The 25,254-nt window shown below is 42.9% G+C and overlaps 1 protein-coding gene across 3 annotated transcripts in view; it reads right to left on the reverse strand.

Annotated features, from left to right (window-relative positions):
- PLXNA1 (plexin A1) overlaps positions 1 to 25,254 on the reverse strand; it is a 278,496-nt gene that overhangs the window by 42,889 nt on the left and 210,353 nt on the right. For all 3 annotated transcript variants that reach the window (XM_040408573.1, XM_040408571.1, XM_040408572.1), the window contains exons 11-12: positions 4,741 to 4,837; positions 4,352 to 4,542 (exon numbers count right to left, since the gene is read on the reverse strand). In XM_040408573.1, coding sequence (XP_040264507.1) covers positions 4,352 to 4,542; positions 4,741 to 4,837 — 288 coding nt within the window. The remainder of the gene's footprint in view (positions 1 to 4,351; positions 4,543 to 4,740; positions 4,838 to 25,254) is intronic.

The following is a 25,254-nucleotide window of genomic DNA, read 5'->3' on the forward strand; positions in this document are numbered from 1 at the left end:
GAACCCGCTGCCTTAAATTGGCAAATGGGCACCAGATTCCGGCAGAAGGCATCATTACCTGCCGTCCCGGTATGAAAGGCACTGCAGATACAGTGACCACTTGTCTGGATGCCTCCTCACCTGCATTACCCGCCTCCTATACCACAGCCATGTTTTCATGCAGAGCATCGTGCCCTCCTCCCCGCTTCTCCCTTAATTGGTTTCACAGGAGAACTTTTAAATAAAACAACAAACATTTCTTCAGAAAAACGAAATCGTCTTTACTGTCAGATATGCAGAAGCGCGAGGTGAAGCCAGAGGATCACAGGAAGGAGGCCGCCATTGATCTCAGCTGTGTTCGGCAAAACTAGAGATCTTTGCTCAAAGCCTCATCTCGTTCCTGTTTGATTTATCCCAAAGAGAAGCTACAGAGGGGCCAAGGCTGCCCAGGTCAGCGATTCCCAAATGTGCCCATTACCGGGACCGCATTACAATAAATTCAATTTATCAGCACTGACCACACACAAACATAAAGGAGAAGAGCGCAAATTGCTCCACGGTGAAAAGAAACATGGAAGAAAGGCCGAGAAACAGCTAATTTATTAATGTCCTTGGATAACCCCTACACCCCCCACTATAACCACCAGATATACACTGCGCCCCAATACCGCAGAGAGCTACACAACGCTTCCTCCGGAGAGCAGTATTATAGTAGTTATATTCTTGTAAATAGGAGGCAGTATTATAGTAGTTATATTCTTGTACATAGGAGGCAGTATTATAGTAGTTATATTCTTGTACATAGGAGCAGTATTATAGTAGTTATATTCTTGTACATAGGAGCGGTATTATAGTAGTTATATTCTTGTACATAGGAGGCAGTATTATAGTAGTTATATTCTTGTACATAGGAGCAGTATTATAGTAGTTATATTCTTGTACATAGGAGTAGTATTATAGTAGTTATATTCTTGTATATAGGAGCAGTATTATAGTAGTTATATTCTTGTACATAGGAGCAGTATAAGAAGGCAGTATTATAGTAGTTATATTCTTGTACATAGGAGGCAGTATTATAGTAGTTATATTCTTGTACATAGGAGCAGTATTATAGTAGTTATATTCTTGTAAATAGGAGGCAGTATTATAGTAGTTATATTCTTGTACATAGGAGCAGTATTATAGTAGTTATATTCTTGTACATAGGAGCAGTATTATAGTAGTTATATTCTTGTACATAGGAACAGTATTATAGTAGTTATATTCTTGTACATAGGGGCAGTATTATAGTAGATATATTCTTGTACATAGAAGTAGTATTATAGTAGTTATATTCTTGTACATAGGGGGCAGTATTATAGTAGTTATATTCTTGTACATAGGAGGCAGTATTATAGTAGTTATATTCTTGTACATAGGAGGCAGTATTATAGTAGTTATATTCTTGTACATAGGAGCAGTATTATAGTAGTTATATTCTTGTACATAGGAGAAGTATTATAGTAGTTATATTCTTGTACATAGGAGGCAGTATTATAGTAGTTATATTCTTGTACATAGGAGCAGTATTATAGTAGTTATATTCTTGTACATAGGAGGCAGTATTATAGTAGTTATATTCTTGTACATAGGAGGCAGTATTATAGTAGTTATATTCTTGTACATAGGAGCAGTATTATAGTAGTTATATTCTTGTACATAGGAGAAGTATTATAGTAGTTATATTCTTGTACATAGGAGCAGTATTATAGTAGTTATATTCTTGTACATAGGAGCAGTATTATAGTAGTTATATTCTTGTACATAGGAGGAGTATTATAGTAGTTATATTCTTGTAGATAGGAGGCAGTATTATAGTAGTTATATTCTTGTAGATAGGAGGAGTATTATAGTAGTTATATTCTTGTACATAGGAGGCAGTATTATAGTAGTTATATTCTTGTACATAGGAGCAGTATTATAGTAGTTATATTCTTGTACATAGGAGCAGTATTATAGCAGTTATATTCTTGTACATAGGAGCAGTATTATAGTAGTTATATTCTTGTACAGAGGAGGCAGTATTATAGTAGTTATATTCTTGTACATAGGAGGCAGTATTATAGTAGTTATATTCTTGTATATAGGAGCAGTATTATAGTAGTTATATTCTTGTACATAGGAGGCAGTATTATAGTAGTTATATTCTTGTACATAGGAGGCAGTATTATAGTAGTTATATTCTTGTACATAGGAGGCAGTATTATAGTAGTTATATTCTTGTACATAGGAGGCAGTATTATAGTAGTTATATTCTTGTACATAGGAGCAGTATTATAGTAGTTATATTCCTGTACATAGGAGGCAGTATTATAGTAGTTATATTCTTGTACATAGGAGGCAGTATTATAGTAGTTATATTCTTGTACATAGGAGGCAGTATTATAGTAGTTATATTCTTGTACATAGGAGCAGTATTATAGTAGTTATATTCTTGTACATAGGAGCAGTATTATAGTAGTTATATTCTTGTACATAGGAGCAGTATTATAGTAGTTATATTCTTGTACATAGGAGCAGTATTATAGTAGTTATATTCTTGTACATAGGAGCAGTATTATAGCAGTTATATTCTTGTACATAGGAGCAGTATTATAGCAGTTATATTCTTGTACATATCAGCAGTATTATAGTAGTTATATTCTTGTATATAAGAGCAGTATTATAGTAGTTATATTCTTGTAGATAGGAGTATTATAGTAGTTATATTCTTGTACATAGGAGGCAGTATTATAGTAGTTATATTCTTGTACATAGGAGGCAGTATTATAGTAGTTATATTCTTGTACATAGGAGCAGTATTATAGCAGTTATATTCTTGTACATAGGAGCAGTATTATAGCAGTTATATTCTTGTACATAGGAGCAGTATTATAGTAATTATATTCTTGTACATAGGAGACAGTATTATAGTAGTTATATTCTTGTACATAGGAGGCAGTATTATAGTAGTTATATTCTTGTACATAGGAGCAGTATTATAGTAATTATATTCTTGTACATAGGAGGCAGTATTATAGCAGTTATATTCTTGTACATAGGAGCAGTATTATAGTAGTTATATTCTTGTACAGAGGAGGCAGTATTATAGTAGTTATATTCTTGTACATAGGAGGCAGTATTATAGTAGTTATATTCTTGTACATAGGGGCAGTATTATAGTAGTTATAATCTTGTACATAGGAGCAGTATTATAGTAGTTATATTCTTGTACATAGGAGCAGTATTATAGTAGTTATATTCTTGTACATAGGAGCAATATTATAGTAGTTATATTCTTGTACATAGGAGGCAGTATTATAGTAGTTATATTCTTGTATATAGGAGCAGTATTATAGTAGTTATATTCTTGTACATAGGGGCAGTATTATAGTAGTTATAATCTTGTACATAGGAGCAGTATTATAGTAGTTATATTCTTGTACATAGGAGCAGTATTATAGTAGTTATATTCTTGTACATAGGAGCAATATTATAGTAGTTATATTCTTGTACATAGGAGACAGTATTATAGTAGTTATATTCTTGTACATAGGAGACAGTATTATAGTAGTTATATTCTTGTACATAGGAGGCAGTATTATAGTAGTTATATTCTTGTATATAGGAGCAGTATTATAGTAGTTATATTCTTGTACATAGGGGCAGTATTATAGTAGTTATAATCTTGTACATAGGAGCAGTATTATAGTAGTTATATTCTTGTACATAGGAGACAGTATTATAGTAGTTATATTCTTGTACATAGGAGGGAGTATTATAGTAGTTATATTCTTGTACATAGGAGCAATATTATAGTAGTTATATTCTTGTACATAGGAGACAGTATTATAGTAGTTATATTCTTGTACATAGGAGGCAGTATTATAGTAGTTATATTCTTGTACATAGGAGCAGTATTTATAGTAGTTATATTCTTGTACATAGGAGGCAGTATAATAGTAGTTATATTCTTGTAGATAGGAGCAGTATTATAGTAGTTATATTCTTGTAGATAGGAGCAGTATTATAGTAGTTATATTCTTGTAGATAGGAGCAGTATTATAGTAGTTATATTCTTGTACATAGGAGCAGTATTATATGCCTGTACATAGGAGCAGTATTATAGTAGTTATATTCTTGTACATAGGAGCAGTATTATAGTAGTTATATTCTTGTACATAGGAGGCAGTATTATAGCAGTTATATTCTTGTACATAGTAGCAGTATTAGAGTATTAATACTCCTATACACAGGGGACAGTGTTAGTTATATTTTGCACAGTACATGCCATAACATAGTAGTTAGTGCTGGTGTATACGGTGTTCAAGCTGTGATAGGAATGCTCACATACCTTGATGATTTTGGGGTCTGTGCAGCGGCTCTGAGGAGTACTGACGTGCATCCATGGGCTTTCGTATATCGGACAATTCTGGCGCAGGGTGCATTTCTTCTCGGTCACGCACCAACCACACTCAAAATGAGGATCAGATTTCAAACAGAGTCCACAACTCTCCCGCAGGGCTGAACACTTGTAGAGGTGGGCTGCGGAACAAACCGGAGAGTCAATACTTCCACACGCTGCGCTCATTAATGAATTAATGACATCGCCTTACTAATTAGCGATGTATTACAACTCAAGGCCTTAGCTGAGCATGTCAGACGAAATCAAACGACCCGTATGAAAAGCTTGGAGCAAGAACTGGAGAACGGATGGGCGGCACTGACAACCAATGGCCTCACCTTGTATGTTCTGTGGGTTATCGATGACGAAATTTCCATTCCAGACGACAGAGAGATTCACGGGCAGATCGCTGATGTCATTGCCCTCATAGTTGTACTGGAAGACAAAAAGAACAAAAGACCATAAGGAATCACTGAAAAAGCTGGAGTTTTCCATCACCGTCACCAAAAGTCCTGCTAATTCTCAGGACCGTAATGGACCAAGGTTATTGGAAATTCCATACTAGTTGACGTACTGTCCCCTTTACCTTGGTGACAGGCCAACGGTGGCAGATGCAATGCTCATACTGTGCCACCTGGTACATGAATAGATTACCAGAACTACAGTAAAGACTGACACTTAGATTAGTAGGCTAGTGGAAGAAGAGCCATGCATCTCTGCATGCTACATACTACTCATGGCTGCCACTTGTGGTTTTCATTCATCCGGTAACCCAGAAGCCACTCAATAAAACTTAAAGGAACACTCCCGGCAAAACATAGCAAGGCCTGAGGGGGTGGAGCATGACATGGGAATTCATTAAACAGCTGTGTCAGACCCCACCCCTTCCACACTACATGTAGCACTGATTATACGTTTTCCCCTCTTTTAAAGACCCTACATGGGAGAAGACAAGGAGGTAAATCTGCCTAGAAGAGGAAATATGTGAAATGAAGCGACCGTGGAGGACGTGACTATCACTAGAAGATGAAATATGTGAAGTGATGTCACAGGATGACATCACTTCACAGGCTGCAACACACCAGTCACCTCTGACCGTGCACTTGTCATCTGCAGAAATGGAAGGAGATTGTAATTTACTTGATGGCAGATGAGTCAGATTATAAAGCTGAGCACCGCAGACCCCCTGACAATCAAGCCTTAACCCCCCCAACCCCCCCACCAGCACACGAAGCGCTCGGAGATAAATGGCTTGCTTTATTTACCGCACAGGGATGGTTTTCCAGGGAGGCCGACAGCTAGAAATTAAACATACAGATGCAGAAGATAAAAGACGGAGAGGAAAGTAATATCTGCCTGGAGAGAGCTGGACCACGCATTTCATGCCCTATCCCCGGGTATTAGAGATTCATACATAGGGGGCAGCCCCGACGGCCATCTCTGGGCTTCTGACTGTGTGCAAAAACACGCAATGCCATTTGCAAGCAGATCTGGGGAGAGGGGAGCTGGCGGTGGGATTTAGCTGTGAAACGCGTAGAACCAGTCTAAGTGAAATTGGCATTTTCAATTTGTACTCCGACATGTCTCATTTGGGGCCCTGGGATCTTCAGAATGCATCTAAGTCTACAGCTATCCAGTGACTTAATGGTAATATCTGCACCTCGCATAAACCTCCGAGAACAAAAAGAATGTGTGGATAAAGACAGGTCACTTCTGGGAACCCAAACAGCCCCCCAGTAAATACCAGCTCATGAATCGCCGCCTTCTGCCTCGATGCTACATCCAATATGGCCGCCACTGCAATTCCTCCTTTCCGAATGGCAGCTCTTTCGCCAGGAACGGTATAACTAACCGTAACCCAAAAACAGCCGGTTGGCCATATTGCTTGTCCCCCAACTTTCCCAAAACCAGATGCAGCTGGAAAAAAAAAAAAAACAGCCCACATGGGGCGCTCTTGAGGTCTGCCCGTCTTTTCCAAAGTTACTACTTCGTCATGTAGCATGGTGAAGAATAGATCAAGTGGAATTAACCGTCAGATGAATACATTTCAAAGACAAAGACACTATATTAGTGCTGAAGATACACATCCCCTGCTTGTTCAGTGTCTGCACAGAGCAGAGAGGGAGTGGTGCATGACAGCGCATAGAAATCTGAGTTCTGAACACAGCTCTGGATGTGACTGGAGTATAAGACCAGCTCAGTAACGGTACTCATCAGGCAAAAGTGTTCAGCTTTATGAGTGGATTTACATGGTAGGGATGATGCTTGTTATACATCACTGGGGGGCGAGGACTGATGGGAATGAGTACAAACGCATGACGTCACCCTTCTTTACTGGAGAAAGGGAGACAAAAGTTGCAGTGATAGTATCCGAAGTGTTTAACATGCACAGAGTCACTTCACCAGGCCCACTTAGTATTTCGGCGCCGTCTGAAGTCGGACCCCCGCTTCTCGACCCCGGCCTTTTAACTTGTTGATTGCCAAGCTGTCAATATCATTTTACAATGCCTGAGACTCGCGCGTTCCGTCATATTACAAAGTGACAAGCCGTAATTCTGAGATAATGATGCCGTGAATTACTTACAGAGAGATCGAGCGGGCCAGGAGGTCAAAATGAATCCTGAAGCTGTGGCTTCCCGCTGCATTGGCTGTGGCAGCAAATGAGATTACATTCCCTCCCAACAAGAACCCAGGGATTGCCCTGCCTGACACATTAACGCAGGCGGATTAACACAGAAACGAGACCGGTGTGCAGAACATCTCCAGGCTCGTGAGCAGACTGGAAAGAGACCGCAGACTGGAAGACGAGCCAGAGACTGCAGCCCAAAGGAGAGCAAGAAGTCAGCAGGCGTCTTAATATGGCGCTTTCATTTTATAATTTACATCTGCATGGCGGACATTCGAGTAAATGCAACCGTATGGGATTCACAATTGTCTAAAAATGTATCATTTTTCTTCCTTTGATACGTTTATGTATTATTTCTAAAAATTCAAAAAAACTGTGCATGACAATTTTTTCCCCCTCACACAGCACACTGTTATACATGCAAACAATAGAACTAGAGATTTCTGGATTACAGCGGTACTATATCTACTATACATGAAAAATGGAAGCTCTTCGCACACATTATTTGATCAAACATGTGTCGGGCACATCTACCAACGTCAAGGTGGCTTCTGCAGATGGGTACCTAACACTAACAGAACTGCCTCTGTCTGCATGTTGGCATTATGGATGTGCTCCAGTGACTTTGGATGTGCTAGTCTAAATTTTCTTGCGGTGTGTTTGCAGGGTAGCTCCCTCCTTTTAGATTGAGCACTCCCCGCCCATCTGCCCAGGGCTTCTGAGCAAAGTATAACTATAGCTGGCTCCTACACCGCCCTGAACGTTGTAGACTTAGGTCAGGCCCAGGAGAGGCAGTTCTGTTAGTGTTAGGTACCCATCTGCAGAAGCCACCTTGACGTTGGTAGAAGGGCCCGGCACACGTTTGATCAAAAATGTGCGCGAATTTCCATTTTTCATGTATAGTAGGTATAGTACTGATGTAATCTAGACTAATCCTTATTCCCTAGTTCTATTGTTTGCATGTGTAATGGTGTGCTGCCTTACGTTTTTTGTTTGAGGTCTGCATGCTAGCTTTATAGATGTGCTAATTGCAGGATTTTACTAAGTTATGACGTAAAGTCATGATTTTATTAAAGACACGGAGGCGAGTATTGCTTTAACCTTCTTTACTGAATCTACCATAGCAGCAAAGAAAAAAGGTATAACAAGTGGAAACCATGGTAACAACTCCTCCCCTTATCCCAGTATATCAGTCCTTGTCTGCCTGGGATCCTCCTCTTTCTTTGCGCCTCAACCAGCGCATATCAAAACCGGAATGCAACGAAAAAACCTTTGGAACCTGTCGGCTTGGACCGCAACATCCGGACATCCGACTGATCCAGAACTGTGTAACTCAAGTGCCTGAAGACCTTGGTCTCTCAACCTAAGAAAAAAGGATAAAAGAAAACATTCTATGACCATAATCCAGTGCATCAGAAAAGGTAGGATCTACATGTAGAGGATACTACAAATCTTAATAACGTAATCATAGAGCATCAGACATAAAATACTCACCCAGGCCCTAACAAGGGTGGGTCCAGGGAGGGCAATACTCGCCTCCGTGTCTTTAATAAAATCATGACTTTACGTCATAACTTAGTAAAATCCTGCAATTTTATAACAAGACACGGAGGCTCATATTGCTTGTTTAAAGCTGAGCCACTAAAGTATCAAAAGCGTGTGTTGCCGGTCTGAAGTAAAATTCGCGGAATGTGGAAGTCCTGGACCAATCCGCCAATTTCATAACATCTTCCAAGCGTGCCCCTGATGTAGTCATTGAAGTAGCAGCCGCACTGCGAACTGAATGCGCTGTGAAAACAGTCGTATCAATCCCGGAAAGGGAGAGAATCCACTTAACCCAGCGAGATAAGGTAACGCTGGTGACCGGAGCATAAGGACTGCGAAAAGAAATAAATAACTGAGGAAGAGAAGGCGACCGCAAGGGGCGGGTTCTATCTTCATATTCCTGCAAACAAACCACAGGACAAAGTTGTGGAGACGCCGGGAAACGGGGGTAAGAGACCGAATGAATATTGGTCTTAGTGCGTCGAGAAATATTGAAGTGAACCCCTTCCGGGGTGAAGGACCTAGCGTCCCAATCCAAAGCACGCACGTCCGACACTCTTTTACAAGAGATTAGACAGAATAAAGTGACCAATTTGGCCGATAATTGACGTAAGGATAATTGAGCATTAGATGGCCAGTTGATCAAAAAGGTTAGGACCCCAGAAACATCCCAGGTTGACGAGAACCGCGGCCGAGGCGGTCGGGCCAACCGTGAACCTTTGAGCAAGCGACAGACCAGGGGATGTTGTCCCGCCGGACGGCCATCGAAACCGTTATGTCTGGAGGAAATTGCTGACCTAAAGACATTGATGGTACGGTAGGCCTTCCCCGCCTCAAATAGTGAAGTCAAAAAGGCTAAGACGGAATTCACAGGAGCCTCAACGGGATCCAAAGACCGGTCGACGCACCAGCGAGACCAAGAGTCCCAGGCGGCTCTATAAGCTCGTCTCGTACCGGGTGCCCAAGCGCAGTCCAATAGGAATCTAGTTGTCCCTGAAAGGACAGTGCCTCCTCCGGGACTCCCGAGATCTTGCAGGCCAGGAGACGCAAGGATCCGTTCTGCAGGAGTGGATGAAATTCTCCTGCTGGCCCTAGAAGCAGCGACAACTGATTGGGAAGAAGGAGCGGAAAATCCACCAGAAGTTCCAGGATCTGGGGGAACCAGGACTGAGTCCTCCAAAAAGGCACAATCAGAATCAGGTTCGCCAACTGCTGGCGGACTTGAAGGAGTACCCTCGGGATGAGCGCAAAGGGAGGAAAAGCGTACATCAGCGCGTCTCCCCAGTGTTGAAGCAGGGCGTCTACCGCTTCCGCCAAAGGATCCGGCCTCCAGCTGAAAAACCTGGGCAGCTGGGTATTCAATCGGGAAGCGAACAGGTCGACTGAAAAAGGACCCCAAAGAGAAGAAATAGCAGAGAAAACCGTCTCGTCTAATCTCCAGTCGCTGGAGTCCGAAATGTAGCGGGAGCTCCAATCCGCTAGGGTATTGTGAAGGCCCGGAAGGTATTCTGCCACCACAGAAATGTTCCTGTCGAGACAGAACTCCCAAAAGTCCTTCGCCAAATAGGTCAGAACAACTGACCGTGTTCCCCCCATGCAGTTGACGTATCTGACCGCAGAGATGTTGTCCATGCGGAGTCTGATGGCCGTACTGACAATCCCATTGGCAAAACTGCGAATGGCAAACGACCCTGCAAGAAGCTCCAGGGCGTTGATGTGAAGACGAGATTCTTCCCGCGACCAAGGACCACCCGTGGAAACGCCACTGCAATGTGCTCCCCATCCGTGCAGGCTCGCATCGGATTCTATGATGAGATCCGGTTGGGGACCCACAATAGCTCTGCCATTCCAGGACGACAGGTTGTGGATCCACCACCTCAGTTCGTCTTTCGTTTCTGCGTCCAACGTGACAAAATCGGCGTAAGAGGCCCCTGTCCGCAGGTGAGCGATTTTGAGTCGCTGCAACGCCCGATAATGAAGGGGGGCTGGAAAGATAGCTTGGATCGAGGCGGCCAGAAGTCCGATTACCCTCGCCAAATGCCGCAACGACATCCGGGGCAGTTGAAGAACATGTCGCAGCTCTTTGCGGATGGCCTTGATTTTGGAGAGAGGGAGACTGAGGGATAGCTCCAATGAATCCACTTGGAATCCCAGGAACTCCATTGACCTGGCAGGAGTCAGACAAGACTTTTCCTGGTTGATGATGAACCCTAAATTGGAAAGGAGGGACACCGCCAGGTGAATATGCTTCAACAGGAGAGATTGAGACTGGGCCATGATCAAGATATCGTCTAAGTAGACGATTAGGCGGACACCTCTGCCGCGGAGCCACGCCACCACTGGGCGCATGATTTTGGTAAAGCACCAGGGGGCGGAGGAGAGGCCAAACGGGAGGCAGGTGAAACGCCAAGTCTGACCGTTCCACAGAAATCGGAGCAGGTCTCTTGAAGAGGGGGACACCGGGACTGTCAGGTATGCGTCTTTGAGATCTACCTTTGCCATCCAGTCGCCTGGAAGGAGCAGATCTCTCAACAGATGGATGCCCTCCATCTTGAAGTGCCGATACTGTACGAAGGCGTTTAAGGCTTTCAAATTGATCACGGGGCGCATCTGGCCCCCTTTCTTTTGCACCAGAAAAATACTGCTGACCACACCCCATCGAGCCACTGGTGCACGCTCGATCGCGCCTTTCTGTAGTAAATCCGACAGCTCCCTCTGAAAGAGGGACCGAGCCGAATTGGACAGGGGTATTGAATGGGGCACCGGGATAGAACTCGGATCGGCAATCAGATCTATTGTGAACCCTTGTACAGTGGAAAGAACCCATTGGTCGGAGGTTATGCCTGGCCACACATGGGAAAAGAACCGGAGTCTGCCTCCAATACATTGGTCTAAAAAAGGTAGAGGACGAAGAACGGGACTTACCAAACGGTCGCCGGGAGTTCGGATTCCCTCTGTAACCGCGTGACCGGAAGGGAGCACCTCGCGATGGGAAAAAGGATGGCTGGTGTCTCTGATCCTGGAGGGATGCTCGGTAGGAAAAGGAGCCTCTGCCGGAACCCCGGGCATGAAAACTGGAACGGCCGGACAGTCGGCCCCTAGAACTGCCGGCCCTGTTGGAAAAACGCCCTTGGAAGACTCGACGCATTGATGTCTGGGCCTTATCAAGCGCCGTAAATGCTCCTACATACTTTCCCAACTCTTTTATAAAAGAGTCGCCGAAGAGCAATCCCTGGGCATCTTTGCCCGCTTCAGTCAAAGCCAGATTGGACAACTTTGGCTCGATTTTCATCAATATGGCCTTACGCCTTTCAATGGCCAGTGAGGCATTGACATTACCAGCCACACAAATGGCTCTCTGGGCCCAACCTCTCAGTTCCTCAGGGTCCACCTGGCTACCAGCCGCCCTAGCGGACTCAGCCATGTCAAAAATTTTGGCTAAGGGACCCGTAATATCCAGTAACTTATCCTGGACTGCTTTTAAAGCAGAGTCCAGCCCTTTGCGGGGATTAAAACCCGTCTTCGCCAAGAATTGGACCATTTTCGGATCCACTGAGGGGGTTTCACACACTTTGTGTGGTATCAAAGGGCGAGGGCATTCGGCCCGTAATTTATTTCGCGATTCCTTGCTAAGAGGATTGCGTATGCGAGCTTCCAAGTATTGTGCCACATGTGTGGCGGGTATCCATTCCGCAGAGCGGGGATGGTGCAGCTCGTCGGGGTTAAACAATGGTACTCCAGTCGGATCCTTTAACAGATCCTCTGCTGACCCCTGAAGTTGTAAAGTGGGCTCCGGACATACATTAAGTACCGGGTCCACGGCGACGTCCGCCAAATCATCCTCCATATCAAAAAGTAAATCATCCTCATTATCATGAGCCTCCTCCTCCGACTCTCTATCAGAGTCTGACACTGGCTCAGGTAGAGACCTGGCAGTCTTCCATGCCCGCGTTTTTTCTGCCTGGCGGGTGCAAGCTCTTTTACGCGAGCGAAGCGCGTTATCCTGGGATGGGGATGGCCCATCAATCTGAATTGTTCTGGAGGCAGTAGGTAATGGTTCTGGAGGTGGGACCGTGCTCTGAACAACGGTGCTAGGGCGAGCCATGAGGGCCTGAGAAATAGACTGGGTTAATGCAGAGGACATTGAACCCATGGCGGCTATAATGGCATTAGAAATGGACTGTTGAAGTGCCAAATCATGAGCATCCGGGTGCAGCACCTCGGACCTTCTATCCTGCGTAGGGGAAACCTGTCCTGCAGGGGGAGGGGGGTCATTAGGGGCCACAGAAGCAACAGAATTTTTTCGAACGGACATTGTAGCAGCGAGTGGCAGGAGTTAGTCACCCCAGCCAGGAAGCAGCAGAAAGCACTAGAAGAGAAGAAAGGGACAGTAATGTAATACCATTCAAGAAATAAGTAGAGGAATGAACAGGAAAACGGTAGTACTCACAGGTCACTGATGGGCACAAGAAACTGCACAGGGCACAGATAATCGCAAGGGGTTGCAACGGGTACAAATAGATACTGGGACACGTCCGACAAGCCGAGCGGTACTGTCCGGTGCGTGCAGTAAGTGGAACACACAGGGACACCGAAGTCTCGCGAGATCTCGGTGTCCGCAATAGGCAGAATAGCCGAAGTCCCGCTATCGCGAGACTACGGCCGGAGCGCAGAGGGGAAAATGGCGCCCGAAATCTCGAATCGCGAGACTTCGAGCGGGAAGGCAAAGAAGACAGCCGGGACGCGCGCGAAATGGCGGCCGCAACCTGAGGTAACAAGGGGACAACAAAAGTACCGCGAAAGAGCGCGGTACACGTCGGAAGGCAGCGGAGCCGCAAGGGTCCCCAAAGGGGGGAGAAATAACCTTAGGGAGGCAAAGGGGAATAAGACCTGTAAGGAAAAATACATATGACACGAAAAAACCACCCCACAGGTTAGCAGACCGCAATAAGACAACAAGATGCCATAAGACACCCTTAAAACCCCGAAGGGTTAACTCAATACAGCTAAAATAGAATGTACCAGACCCTGAGCAGAGCTACAGAGCTGGAGTGTACTTATCTGCCTGGTAGCAGCAAAGAAAGAGGAGGATCCCAGGCAGACAAGGACTGATATACTGGGATAAGGGGAGGAGTTGTTACCATGGTTTCCACTTGTTATACCTTTTTTCTTTGCTGCTATGGTAGATTCAGTAAAGAAGGTTAAAGCAATATGAGCCTCCGTGTCTTGTTATAAAATCAGTGATGGTCAGTTCGCAGTGTTCGCCAGCGAACACATGCGGGCTGGCATCTTTAGTAAGGTAGACTCAACCGTCCGGCGATGCACAGGTAAACCCTTACCTGTGCTGGGAGCCGGTCTGAAATCAAATGCAGTCACCGGGAGCAGGCAGTTCCTGGAACAGCCCGATGAAGGCCCCCGGCGGCTGTTCTCGGAACTGCCTGCTCCCGGTGACTGCATTTGATTTCAGACCGGCTCCCGGCACAGGTAAGGACTTACCTGTGCATCGCCGGACGGGTGAGTCTACCTTACTAAAGATGCCCACTGCGACTGACCATCACTGGTGCTAATCAAAATTTTCTTGCAATAAATTTTTTCCATTATAGATTTTTTTACATTTTACTGTTAATTATAAATGATACATGAAAACAGATTTACAGGAAAAAAATCCCCCCCCCCCAAAAAAAAAAAAAAAATCCTAAAAACTATGTATGGGTTAAGACTTGTTTTTGGATTTATTTAAATTTTTTGTAAATAATTTTTAACATTTTAAACTAACTGAATACCAGACATCAAAATCCAGGCTACTGAAATTACCCGTCTTAGATATTTAGACCCTTAAAAACTTTCTTTCGGCTGCCGTGCAGTAGATTCAGCTCCTTTTAACAGCTCAGGGAAGCAATTCTGCGAATACTTTGTTTGCTTCACACTCTAGTTATAGGGTAAGTCACTAGTTCATCCCTTTTACTGGAAAATTAAAAAGAATTCTCAAAATGAAAAAAATAAAAATTGAAAATAAAATAAATTTTTTTGAACAGCCTTAAAGGGGTTGTCCGGGTTCAGAGCTCCGATGCTCTTGTCAGGGGGGCTGCCTGGGTGAAATTATGGGTATATACTTCCAACTCAACATCTGCTGTGCATACGAGACACACCCAGAATGGAGAGTTGTACATCTGCAAAAAGTGATGACTTCATGTTTCAGCGCAGGCCAAGAGAGCGGAGCACGCTCCAGTCAGCAGGTTAAACCGCCCCGAGATTACTCACCGAAATGTTCCTCGACTCAATCACAAGAAAAAACATCCCTCTCCTGCCCTGCGGCTTATCCCGCAGATGGCTGTCATTAGCAAATTTCACTTTCAAAGTTGAGTAAATTGAAGGCTATTCAAAGACAGCCGCCCTCACCCTTGAAATGGGCAATGAATGTAAGGAGGAACCATAAAAAAATGAATTCCAGATTTTTTTGGAGGAACAGAGTGTTTCCGAAGTCTTCTTAACAGCGCCTGGAAATTATTTTTTGATGGTTGGTTAAAAGTTTAGAGATGTAGTATGTGCGCCCCATATGTACAGATACATGCACTTCTGTATAAGCAGCATGACGCCGGAGAATCATTGGAAAGACAATATTTCTCTAAGTCCGGGCGCTGCCGCAGAGGTGGAGGACCACTGGAAGTTAAGTGACCAGAGGTATTTGAAAGATTAAGGAAATTGATTTTTTGATAATTCAGTAACGCATTTTGGGGCCACATTTTCAGACCCTCAATACCAGAGCCTGTGGTCAACAGTTGGCTTTCCAGGAGCACCATCACTGGGGGCAAGTATTTATAATTTTTGTCTCCACTTTGCTTAGTATGGCCAAATCTCGGAGGCACGTAGCCAATGCACCAAGAAAGGCTCTTAGCACGTCGAGATCTGAAGTTCTTCTCAGTTCTTTTCAGGCTGCCAACGCAGTAGCTGCAGCTAGACCTCACCTGGGGCAAAGGATCAATTGACTGATCTAGTCCTGTCATCCAAGTATTGTGGGCAATGCAGACTGACTTGATGGCACCCACATGCCCCAGTAGCTCTCCAGCTATGCCTCTGGTGCTTATGACAGCTACAGAATGTCGCTAGTTGGCTCACTATGAACCATGTAGACTGGAGCTTTTGAGTGTTAAAGACCTAACTTATGGTTACCCACAGGCATTTAATAATATTTGGCCGTCACGGTGGGATCTTCCAACAAATTGTAGTCTATGACACACCACAGACAGAAGATCTGTAAACACTGCTCATATGGTGGCCACCTAAAAGCTGAAAACAGAGGAGAAGTTGAAAGCTCATAGACAACCATCGTTTAGCCAACTCGGAGCAGAATGCATCAGACGCAAGTTTGGTCTACTAGACCCTATGTTAACAAGGTCACCCTGGACAACCATTTTTCATAACTTGTCAAAAACCAAGTGGGCCAAATGTCTCACTACAAAACTTTCCTCAAGGTCTATGGCTAAAGACCTTAAAAAGCTCACTTGCTTGACCAATAGCTATTCTTCCAGTACCAACCTTCCCAAACCTGTCCAATTTGACCAGTGTGCATACATTCTCAATGGAGAACGGGGAATACACTGCTGACAGACACCTCTGGCACCAACTTTAGAACAAAAAGACTGTGGATATTGAAACCCAACACATCTGGAACCTTCTTTCACTTTACATTTGCCGAATGAACAGCAGCGGAGCGTCTAATATTCAGAGGGTTGACCGGCCCTGCCGAAATAGAGGGCTTTGGCCAGAATTGGTCTAATGTGAATGGCCACCTACTGCCCTACAAATGGAGAATCCAACGAATCAGAACCATGACTGCATTCCCCAAAAAATAATTAGCAAATACGACCAATGGTTTTGAGTTTCAAGTCAATGAATGCTACAGACGGTCGTTCTCCTGGTGGGGGATGGGAGATAATGCTCCCCCAAGATAAACACATCATTAAATATCTTACAGAGCTCAAACAAAGTCTCCTGAGGATTCGGGCCACTTCCTTACAGGAAATCCTTTACATGACCACTACGACTCTGCCGACATTACGGGTTTAATGTGCAGAATGCGGTATTCAATGTAAAAACCACTCAGAGCGGCATCCATTACCTGAATACACCATTCATCACCAGAACACTGACATTAAGCAAAAGCGCAGTGTACTATCTCAAATTAAAGCACTTAACCAGCGCGACACGATGTTAGAGAGGAAGCGGGGGTACGCACTGATGGAAACGAATTAAATGCTGCAAAAGGCTTTTGGGGGAAGAGGATTCATTAAAACCACAAAGTCAACATTTTAATCAATGATTTTTATTGTGGATCCGGTGAAATGTTTTGTCATCTGTAAATGCACTAGGCATGATCTCGAAATACCCGACAGGTAAAAAAAAATAAAAAATACCTAGACTGCAAAATCCGAACATGGAGATTCTGAGCGGCTGCGATGCTATACTACAAATCTATAATAAAGCTGGACTGATGGGCGCAAATGGCGTCATCAAAATACCAAATCAACAAGGGCGTAACCACCAATAGGGCTCAAGTGACGCCCTCATACTGCTTCAATGGAAGTCATTCTTTAAAAAAAGTCGATGTGTTGGAGATTCTGACTGGACATAGTACAGCCCAAGAGATGCCAATAAATAGACTCATGTGGGTTGGCACCCCCTCTGGCACACAGCGATGGGCACAGCGCTCACAACATCAATATAGCAGGACAAAGGGTGAAGGGGGAAGTGTCGGCAGCAGAGAAGCAGGGGGTACTACTCATTTTATTTATTTTTATTTCATGGGGTTGGACAACTCCTTTAGATTTAAATTTTCTGCCTTTTTTCTGCCTTTTGCCACCACTAGGGGGAGCCAAAAAACTCCACTCCAGCTTCTGTGAAACTACAACTCCCAGCATGCAAACATGCTCAGCTGCTCTTCTAACTCCCATGGAAATGAATGAAGCATTCTGGGAGTAGTAGTTTCTGAACAGCTTCAGTGCTGGAGGTTGCTGATCCCTGGTATAAACAATAGGCATTAACCTTATTCCCTATGCACGGGGTAAACGTCTGATTTGTGGGTGGGGGGGGGTCTAACCTGCCGTGACCCCACTGTTCATAAAAACAGAGGTGCCTGTGTTGGGGTTCTCGTATGAAGGGAGCAGGGGCGCGGCTCCATTCACCTCTATGGGACTGCTGAAGATAAGCAAAGTACAGAGCTTGGCCATCTCAGACAGTCCCATGGAGAGGAGTAAAGTGGCAGCGCGCATGCTCGACCGCAGGGAGACACCGAACCTCCAATTCTTCTGATCCATGAGGTGCGCAGTACGATCCCCACTAATCCGACACTTATCCTATAGAGTAGAAATCTTGGCACCACTCCTTTAAGCTCCCCCTAGTGGCGACTACAGGGAGACAGTGACATCAACGTTTCTAAAACTCTGTCTATGCAGTGGATTTGGAGCTCTGGGTCAGAAAAAAACTGAGATTTGATTGCTATAAAGATGTATAATGAAATCAATAAAAATTCTGAATCTCTTAAGATACAAAAAAGAAAAGAAATGGGGTTTGTGAGCTGACATGGACTTTAAAGGGGTAGGCCACATTTTGGGCAAACCCTGCAAAAGAGAAGCAAACCTACCCGTGTTCTTCACTCCCCATCCTCAGCTACCTCACTCGGGCCTTCCGCTGTCAACCATTGCCCTCAGTGATGACCGGCTCCCCTTGCGTCACTTGACCAATTGACCTGCCGTAAGGAGGGCAGTAAACTGCTGCAGCTAGTGATTGGCTGCAGTGGCGTCAAAGCAGAGGTTGAGAGTGGTGGACCTGAGCGAAGCAGCCATGTAGGGCCGGGACCCAACAGCGGCGTACACGTAAGTGTAAGTGGGGAGGGGAGAGGGCAACCCCTTTATGCTGGTCAAAGACATAGGTAAGTGACAAACTACCCACCAGACCCTACCCTAATGTTTATTGACTTCAAAAGAAGACCCCTGGGGGAAACTCATTTTCATTTTTAGGTCAACAATCCTCCCAAAAAAAAACAAATTACAAAAATAAAATAAAAACCTGGTTCGCGATGAGATTACATTTTAGGTTCTAAGCCGTGTAAAATCAAAGAGAAACAATTATTAAAAAAGAAAAGGTAAAGCGCTGCCGACTGCTCATTCGCTTACCGCCTGCGCGGCATGAGGAGCACAAATTGTTCGATTAAAAAGGATTTAGCTGCTTGAACAAGGTCATAAACTCATTTTTTGGCAAAGAAAAAAACTAAACAAGTGTGAAGTTTTACGGGGGTAGGGGTAATATTCTTCTGGTGGTAGATCTTAACAATGGGAAAAAAACTAAAAAAAATTTAGAAATTAAAGACATTATAGTGATTTAGCGGCTTTATGTCATGTTTACTACACACGCCAACAGAATTAATTTTAGGATTTATTTTCTGTAGGGTTATAAAAAAAAAAAAGCAGTGAGCGAGGATTTATGGTTTGCACCAAAGGCATAATACATTCACAAAAAAAAGTACAAGTGTAAGGCACCGACCTAGATGGGGGATGATGGGGGGGGGGGGGGGGGGCGACCGCACAGTACCACCTCTTCACATAAACACTCAATGACTATCGCACTAAATCCCGGTACAAAAACAAAAAAAAGAATAATAAAAAAATTAATACATTTCATTGAACTGATAGTGACCAATAAAAAAACAGATATCCACTGAAACTACTGATGTAGCAGAGCTGATTTTGTCATCTAGATTTTATGTGGCATTAGCAAGGGGGGAAAAAACCAGAACTATAGGAACGGCACGTGATTCCCACAGTTTTGTGATATGGGAATTACCCACGGGTAAAAAATTTTGGTCTGCGTCCAATCTGTACTTTTTGCGGGTCAGATGTGGACCCATTCGCTTCAATGACGTCACAAAAAATACGGACACCACACCTATGCTGTCCGCATGCGTATGTCCGTTCTGTAGCCCCCGCTAAAATATAGAACATATCTGATTCTTGTCCACATTACAGACAAGGATAGGACTTTACTATTATGGCCCGGATGCTCCGTTCCACAAAAATAGTAACGTACACGGCTGGAATCCATGTTTTGCGGATCTACAATTTGCAGACCGCAAAACAGGAAACCGTGGCTTTTTAAACCGCAACATGTAAGCCCAGACTCAGGAGCCACAAGGTGCACCTGGCTTTATAATGGATCTGGTTCACTTGCAGTATAAGTAATTGTGCCGCCAGACTGTACACATATAGAACCACCGCTCTATTCTTTTCCATCTTTAGAGCCCTACAGCTATCACTGGGGACAGACAAACCGTAACGGAGTGACTGAGAAATGTGGACCCTGGATCTGTTCTCATTCAGAATATAGGGGGAGCGCACGGCATTGTTCTCCTTCTCCCAGTCCGCGTGCTCGTCATCTCTAGGAATAAAATGGGAAATCTCATTCTATCTTCTGTATGTTGGCGGCGTGGTATAAATTAGGATGCCCTGAACACTGTTACCGCTATTCCTATAATAATCAATGTAATTTATTAGCAGGTAGGGAGTGAGCGCAGAATGCTCCCCCCTCCATCGGTGACTGCAGACGCCGAACATGCAGCTGTGTCCTATTTTTTTTCTGCAGCTGATGACCTCAGCGCCTTGCGAGCTCAGTGGGGCCGGCGGTAACGTACAGGGTGTCTCTGCGGAACCCGGCTGCAATTCATCATCATTTTATCTGCACAATTTTAATTGGATCCTATCAAATTCTCCTGATTCTCCCTCCTCACTTTAAAACGCGGCTGCGAGCAAGATAAATGTGACGGCCGCATAGAGTGAGAGAGAGAAAGGGAAGGGGGAGAGGGGGGAATAACAAGGTCTTCACGGGAATTTTGTGAGTTTTTATATCTGAAAGCTCAATATAGAATAAGGGGGGAAAATAAAAAGGAACATTACTGCAAAATCAGCGCCTAAAGGATAAAGCTCCATGGACAGGGAAAGGGAAATAAACACATTTATAATATGCTCACCTCAATAAACCGACATCCCGAACATACAAATAGAGGGAGCGTTATCAGGAGCCAGAGATATACTCAGATATATTCAGGTTTATAGAGAACAGTAATATAGCAGTTAATATTCCTGTCTATAGAGGGCAGTATTATAGTAGTTATATTCTTGTACATAGGAGGCAGTATTATAGTAGTTATATTCTTGTACATAGGAGGCAGTATTATAGTAGTTATATTCTTGTACATAGGAGCAGTATTATAGTAGTTATATTCTTGTACATAGGAGCAGTATTATAGTAGTTATATTCTTGTACATAGGAGGCAGTATTATAGTAGTGATATTCTTGTACATAGGAGCAGTATTATAGTAGTTATATTCTTGTACATAGGAGCAGTATTATAGTAGTTATATTCTTGTACATAGGAGGCAGTATTATAGTAGTTATATCCTTGTACATAGGAGCAGTATTATAGTAGTTATATTCTTGTACATAGGAGCAGTATTATAGTAGTTATATTCTTGTACATAGGAGCAGTATTATAGTAGTTATATTCTTGTACATAGGAGGCAGTATTATAGTAGTTATATCCTTGTACATAGGAGCAGTATTATAGTAGTTATATTCTTGTACATAGGAGCAGTATTATAGTAGTTATATTCTTGTACATAGGAGGCAGTATTATAGTAGTGATATTCTTGTACATAGGAGCAGTATTATAGTAGTTATATTCTTGTACATAGGAGCAGTATTATAGTAGTTATATTCTTGTACATAGGAGGCAGTATTATAGTAGTTATATTCTTGTACCTAGGAGCAGTATTATAGTAGTTATATTCTTGTACATAGGAGGCAGTATTATAGTAGTTATATTCTTGTACCTAGGAGCAGTATTATAGTAGTTATATTCTTGTACATAGGAGGCAGTATTATAGTAGTTATATTCTTGTACATAGGAGGCAGTATTATAGTAGTTATATTCTTGTACATAGGAGGCAGTATTATAGTAGTTATATTCTTGTACATAGGGGACAGTATTATAGTAGTTATATTCTTGTACATAGGGGACAGTATTATAGTAGTTATATTCTTGTACATAGGAGGCAGTATTATAGTAGTTATATTCTTGTACATAGGAGGCAGTATTATAGTAGTTATATTCTTGTACATAGGAGCAGTATTATAGTAGTTATATTCTTGTACATAGGAGGTAGTATTATAGTAGTTATATTCTTGTACATAGGGGACAGTATTATAGTAGTTATATTCTTGTACATAGGAGGCAGTATTATAGTAGTTATATTCTAGTACATAGGAGCAGTATTATAGTAGTTATATTCTTGTACATAGGAGCAGTATTATAGTAGTTATATTCTTGTACATAGGAGGCAGTATTATAGTAGTTATATTCTTGTACATAGGAGCAGTATTATAGTAGTTATATTCCTGTACATAGGAGGCAGTATTATAGTAGTAATATTCTTGTACATAGGAGGCAGTATTATAGTAGTTATATTCCTGTACATAGGAGGCAGTATTATAGTAGTTATATTCCTGTACATAGGAGAAGTATTATAGTAGTTATATTCTTGTACATAGGAGCAGTATTATAGTAGTTATATTCTTGTACATAGGAGCAGTATTATAGTAGTTATATTCTTGTACATAGGAGCAGTATTATAGTAGTTATATTCTTGTACATAGGAGCAGTATTATAGTAGTTATATTCTTGTACATAGGAGCAGTATTATAGTAGTTATATTCTTGTACATAGGAGAAGTATTATAGTAGTTATATTCTTGTACATAGGAGAAGTATTATAGTAGTTATATTCTTGTACATAGGAGAAGTATTATAGTAGTTATATTCTTGTACATAGGAGCAGTATTATAGTGTTTACAGATGGGTGAATCGATTTTAACTAATTGATTTATCTCATCAGCAGGAATTCACCTGCGGAGAGGCCGAGGTGAGGAAAGCTCCTACCCGCCGCTATCCATACAAGCACATTAGTCAGAAGGGGCAGACAGTGAGCAAAGAGAATATAAAATCGGAGCTCCTAGTTTCGATATGGAGAGTAACATTGAGCTTTCAGGTATTGACTTTTCATGGAAATGAATTTAGTTTACAAACCTGAATTACAATAATCTCTTCATCTTTGGGATGTAACGTCGTCTCCAGTCGTGAAAGGGTTACGTACAAGTTTAGAGAATCCCACGTTCTCCATCAATACTAGTCAGGATCAGGTGGTTGGATGCACAAAGGGCAAGGGCCAACATAAAAAAACACAAAACACAATGGACATGCTGGGAGGTGAGATGTGCAGAGCAGCCGGAGCGTGCGCTCAGAGGAGGGAAGGAGGCTGGCGGGCGGCTCGGAACAGCATCCATCCCCATGGACACCTTGTCCATCAATACATTAGATCAGTGTTTTCTTGGCTGGAGAGCTTTGCAAACACAATTAATAAACTGAGGTTTGGCGAAGTGAACTTCTTTCATGGATTTCACGCTCTCATTGACCCGGCTTCTGCGCTCTCCAGGCTCTGCATGGAATCTCCCTGGGACATCAAAAGGCCTTCTACCCCCGGGTACAGACTCCTCTAAGAAGCAATTCACTACTTTCCATCTGTTATCCTCCCCTCAATACACCCAATCAAAGGAGACAATCGGAGAGACATGTGGATATATAGGAGGATCCCGACCACCCCATACAGAAAATAGCAACGTGAACTGGTCCCCAACTTCCATGACGTAACCAAGGGTCTATGGCCCACAATACACTAATTCACAAACCAAATCCATCAGAAAACACAAGTCACTCTCGGTCACTGTCAAGAAAACTCCTAAAATTAACAAAAATCGATTACTCAGAAATTCAGAATCCACGTGTATATTATGGATCCTGTGCTCACTTATATCGGCTGCACATGCAAGAAAAGATTATGGCATAATTCTCTATAAATCTCATCCGAACACAGTTACCATATTTCAATTAATAGCAAAGAACGAAGCATATTTGAATTCACTAGCTTATACAGGATCCATTATGCTCCAGAGCTGCAGTCATAATTCTGCTAGTTATTACTGGAAACTACATTCTTTTTCTCAGAAAGTCCAAAGCAGCTTAGCTGAGAGACTATGATAATGGGGAAACTTAATTGTTCCTACATCAGATGTTCAGTGCCTGGTGTACAGGATAAGTAATGTATTTACACAGTGACCACCAGCAGAATAGTGAGTGCAGCTCTGGAGTATAATACAGGATGTTACTCAGGATCAGTACAGGATAAGTAATGTATTTACACAGTGACCACCAGCAGAATAGTGAGTGCAGCTCTGGAGTATAATACAGAATGTAACTCAGGATCAGTACAGGATAAGTAATGTAATGTAATGTATGTACATAGTGACTGCACCAGCAGAATAGTGAGTGCAGCTCTGAAGTATAATACAGGATGTAACTCAGGATCAGTACAGGATAAGTAATGTAATGTATGTACATAGTGACTGCACCAGCAGAATAGTGAGTGCAGCTCTGGAGTATAATACAGGATGTAACTCAGGATCAGTACAGGATAAGTAATGTATGTACACAGTGACTGCACCAGCAGAATAGTGAGTGCAGCTCTGGAGTATAATACAGGATGTGACTCAGGATCAGTACAGGATAAGTAATGTATGTACACAGTGACTGCACCAGCAGAATAGTGAGTGCAGCTCTGGAGTATAATACAGGATGTAACTCAGGATCAGTACAGGATAAGTAATGTATGTACACAGTGACTGCACCAGCAGAATAGTGAGTGCAGCTCTGGAGTATAATACAGGATGTGGCTCAGGATCAGTAATGTATATACACAGTATGTGCACTCTTATTTGGTGGTCATTGGGTGGGGGATATAACGTGGCTGATAGGACATGACTCAGTGGCAGTCTATGAGAGGCAATGGCGCTCACTATCTACAGTGCAACCCTGACAGACCGTGTCTCTTCAGCTCAGAGGTGTACATGACAATAAACCATCAATGATCGCTCAGAGGTGATTAGATTTGTTGCTTTCAGAGCAAATACTCATAAACTCCGGAGATACATAAAGACCACCGGGACCAGCCGTCCTGCAGATATTACACTCAGCAGTGTTTAACAAGTCCCTCAACAAACGCACTTATTGACCTACATCACACCACAGCAGATCATAAAAATCTGACAATTCCCCTATGGCTGCAACTGCACAGATGTGATGTACAAGGAAACTGTGCAAATACAGCGATCAGATCCAAACACACAGAACTGCAGCAGAGACGGACGCAGCCGTCACATCAGCCCAGAGGACTGCAGCTCCCACTGTATTTTATATTTTGCTCACTCCTGTTTTGCTTTCATTTGCTGCAGTTTGTAATCATAAAATCCTGCGAGCACCTCGGGGAAATAAACACTATGTAAATAGGTTTATTAGGAGGAAAACAAAGTGAGACGGGCCCGTCACATGAGGAAGACTGCAAAACACCGACACGGAGACTAGAAGACAGGGTATACCGACACTGATAGAGAGAGAGAGATAGAGATAGAGATAGACAGAGATATGAGATAGACAGATAGATAGATATGAGAGAGATAGATATGAGAGAGATAGATATGAGAGAGATAGATATGAGAGAGATATTATTCTCTGTAAATTTAAA

Source organism: Bufo bufo, chromosome 9 (assembly GCF_905171765.1).
Source record: "Bufo bufo chromosome 9, aBufBuf1.1, whole genome shotgun sequence".
Lineage (NCBI taxonomy): Eukaryota > Metazoa > Chordata > Amphibia > Anura > Bufonidae > Bufo > Bufo bufo.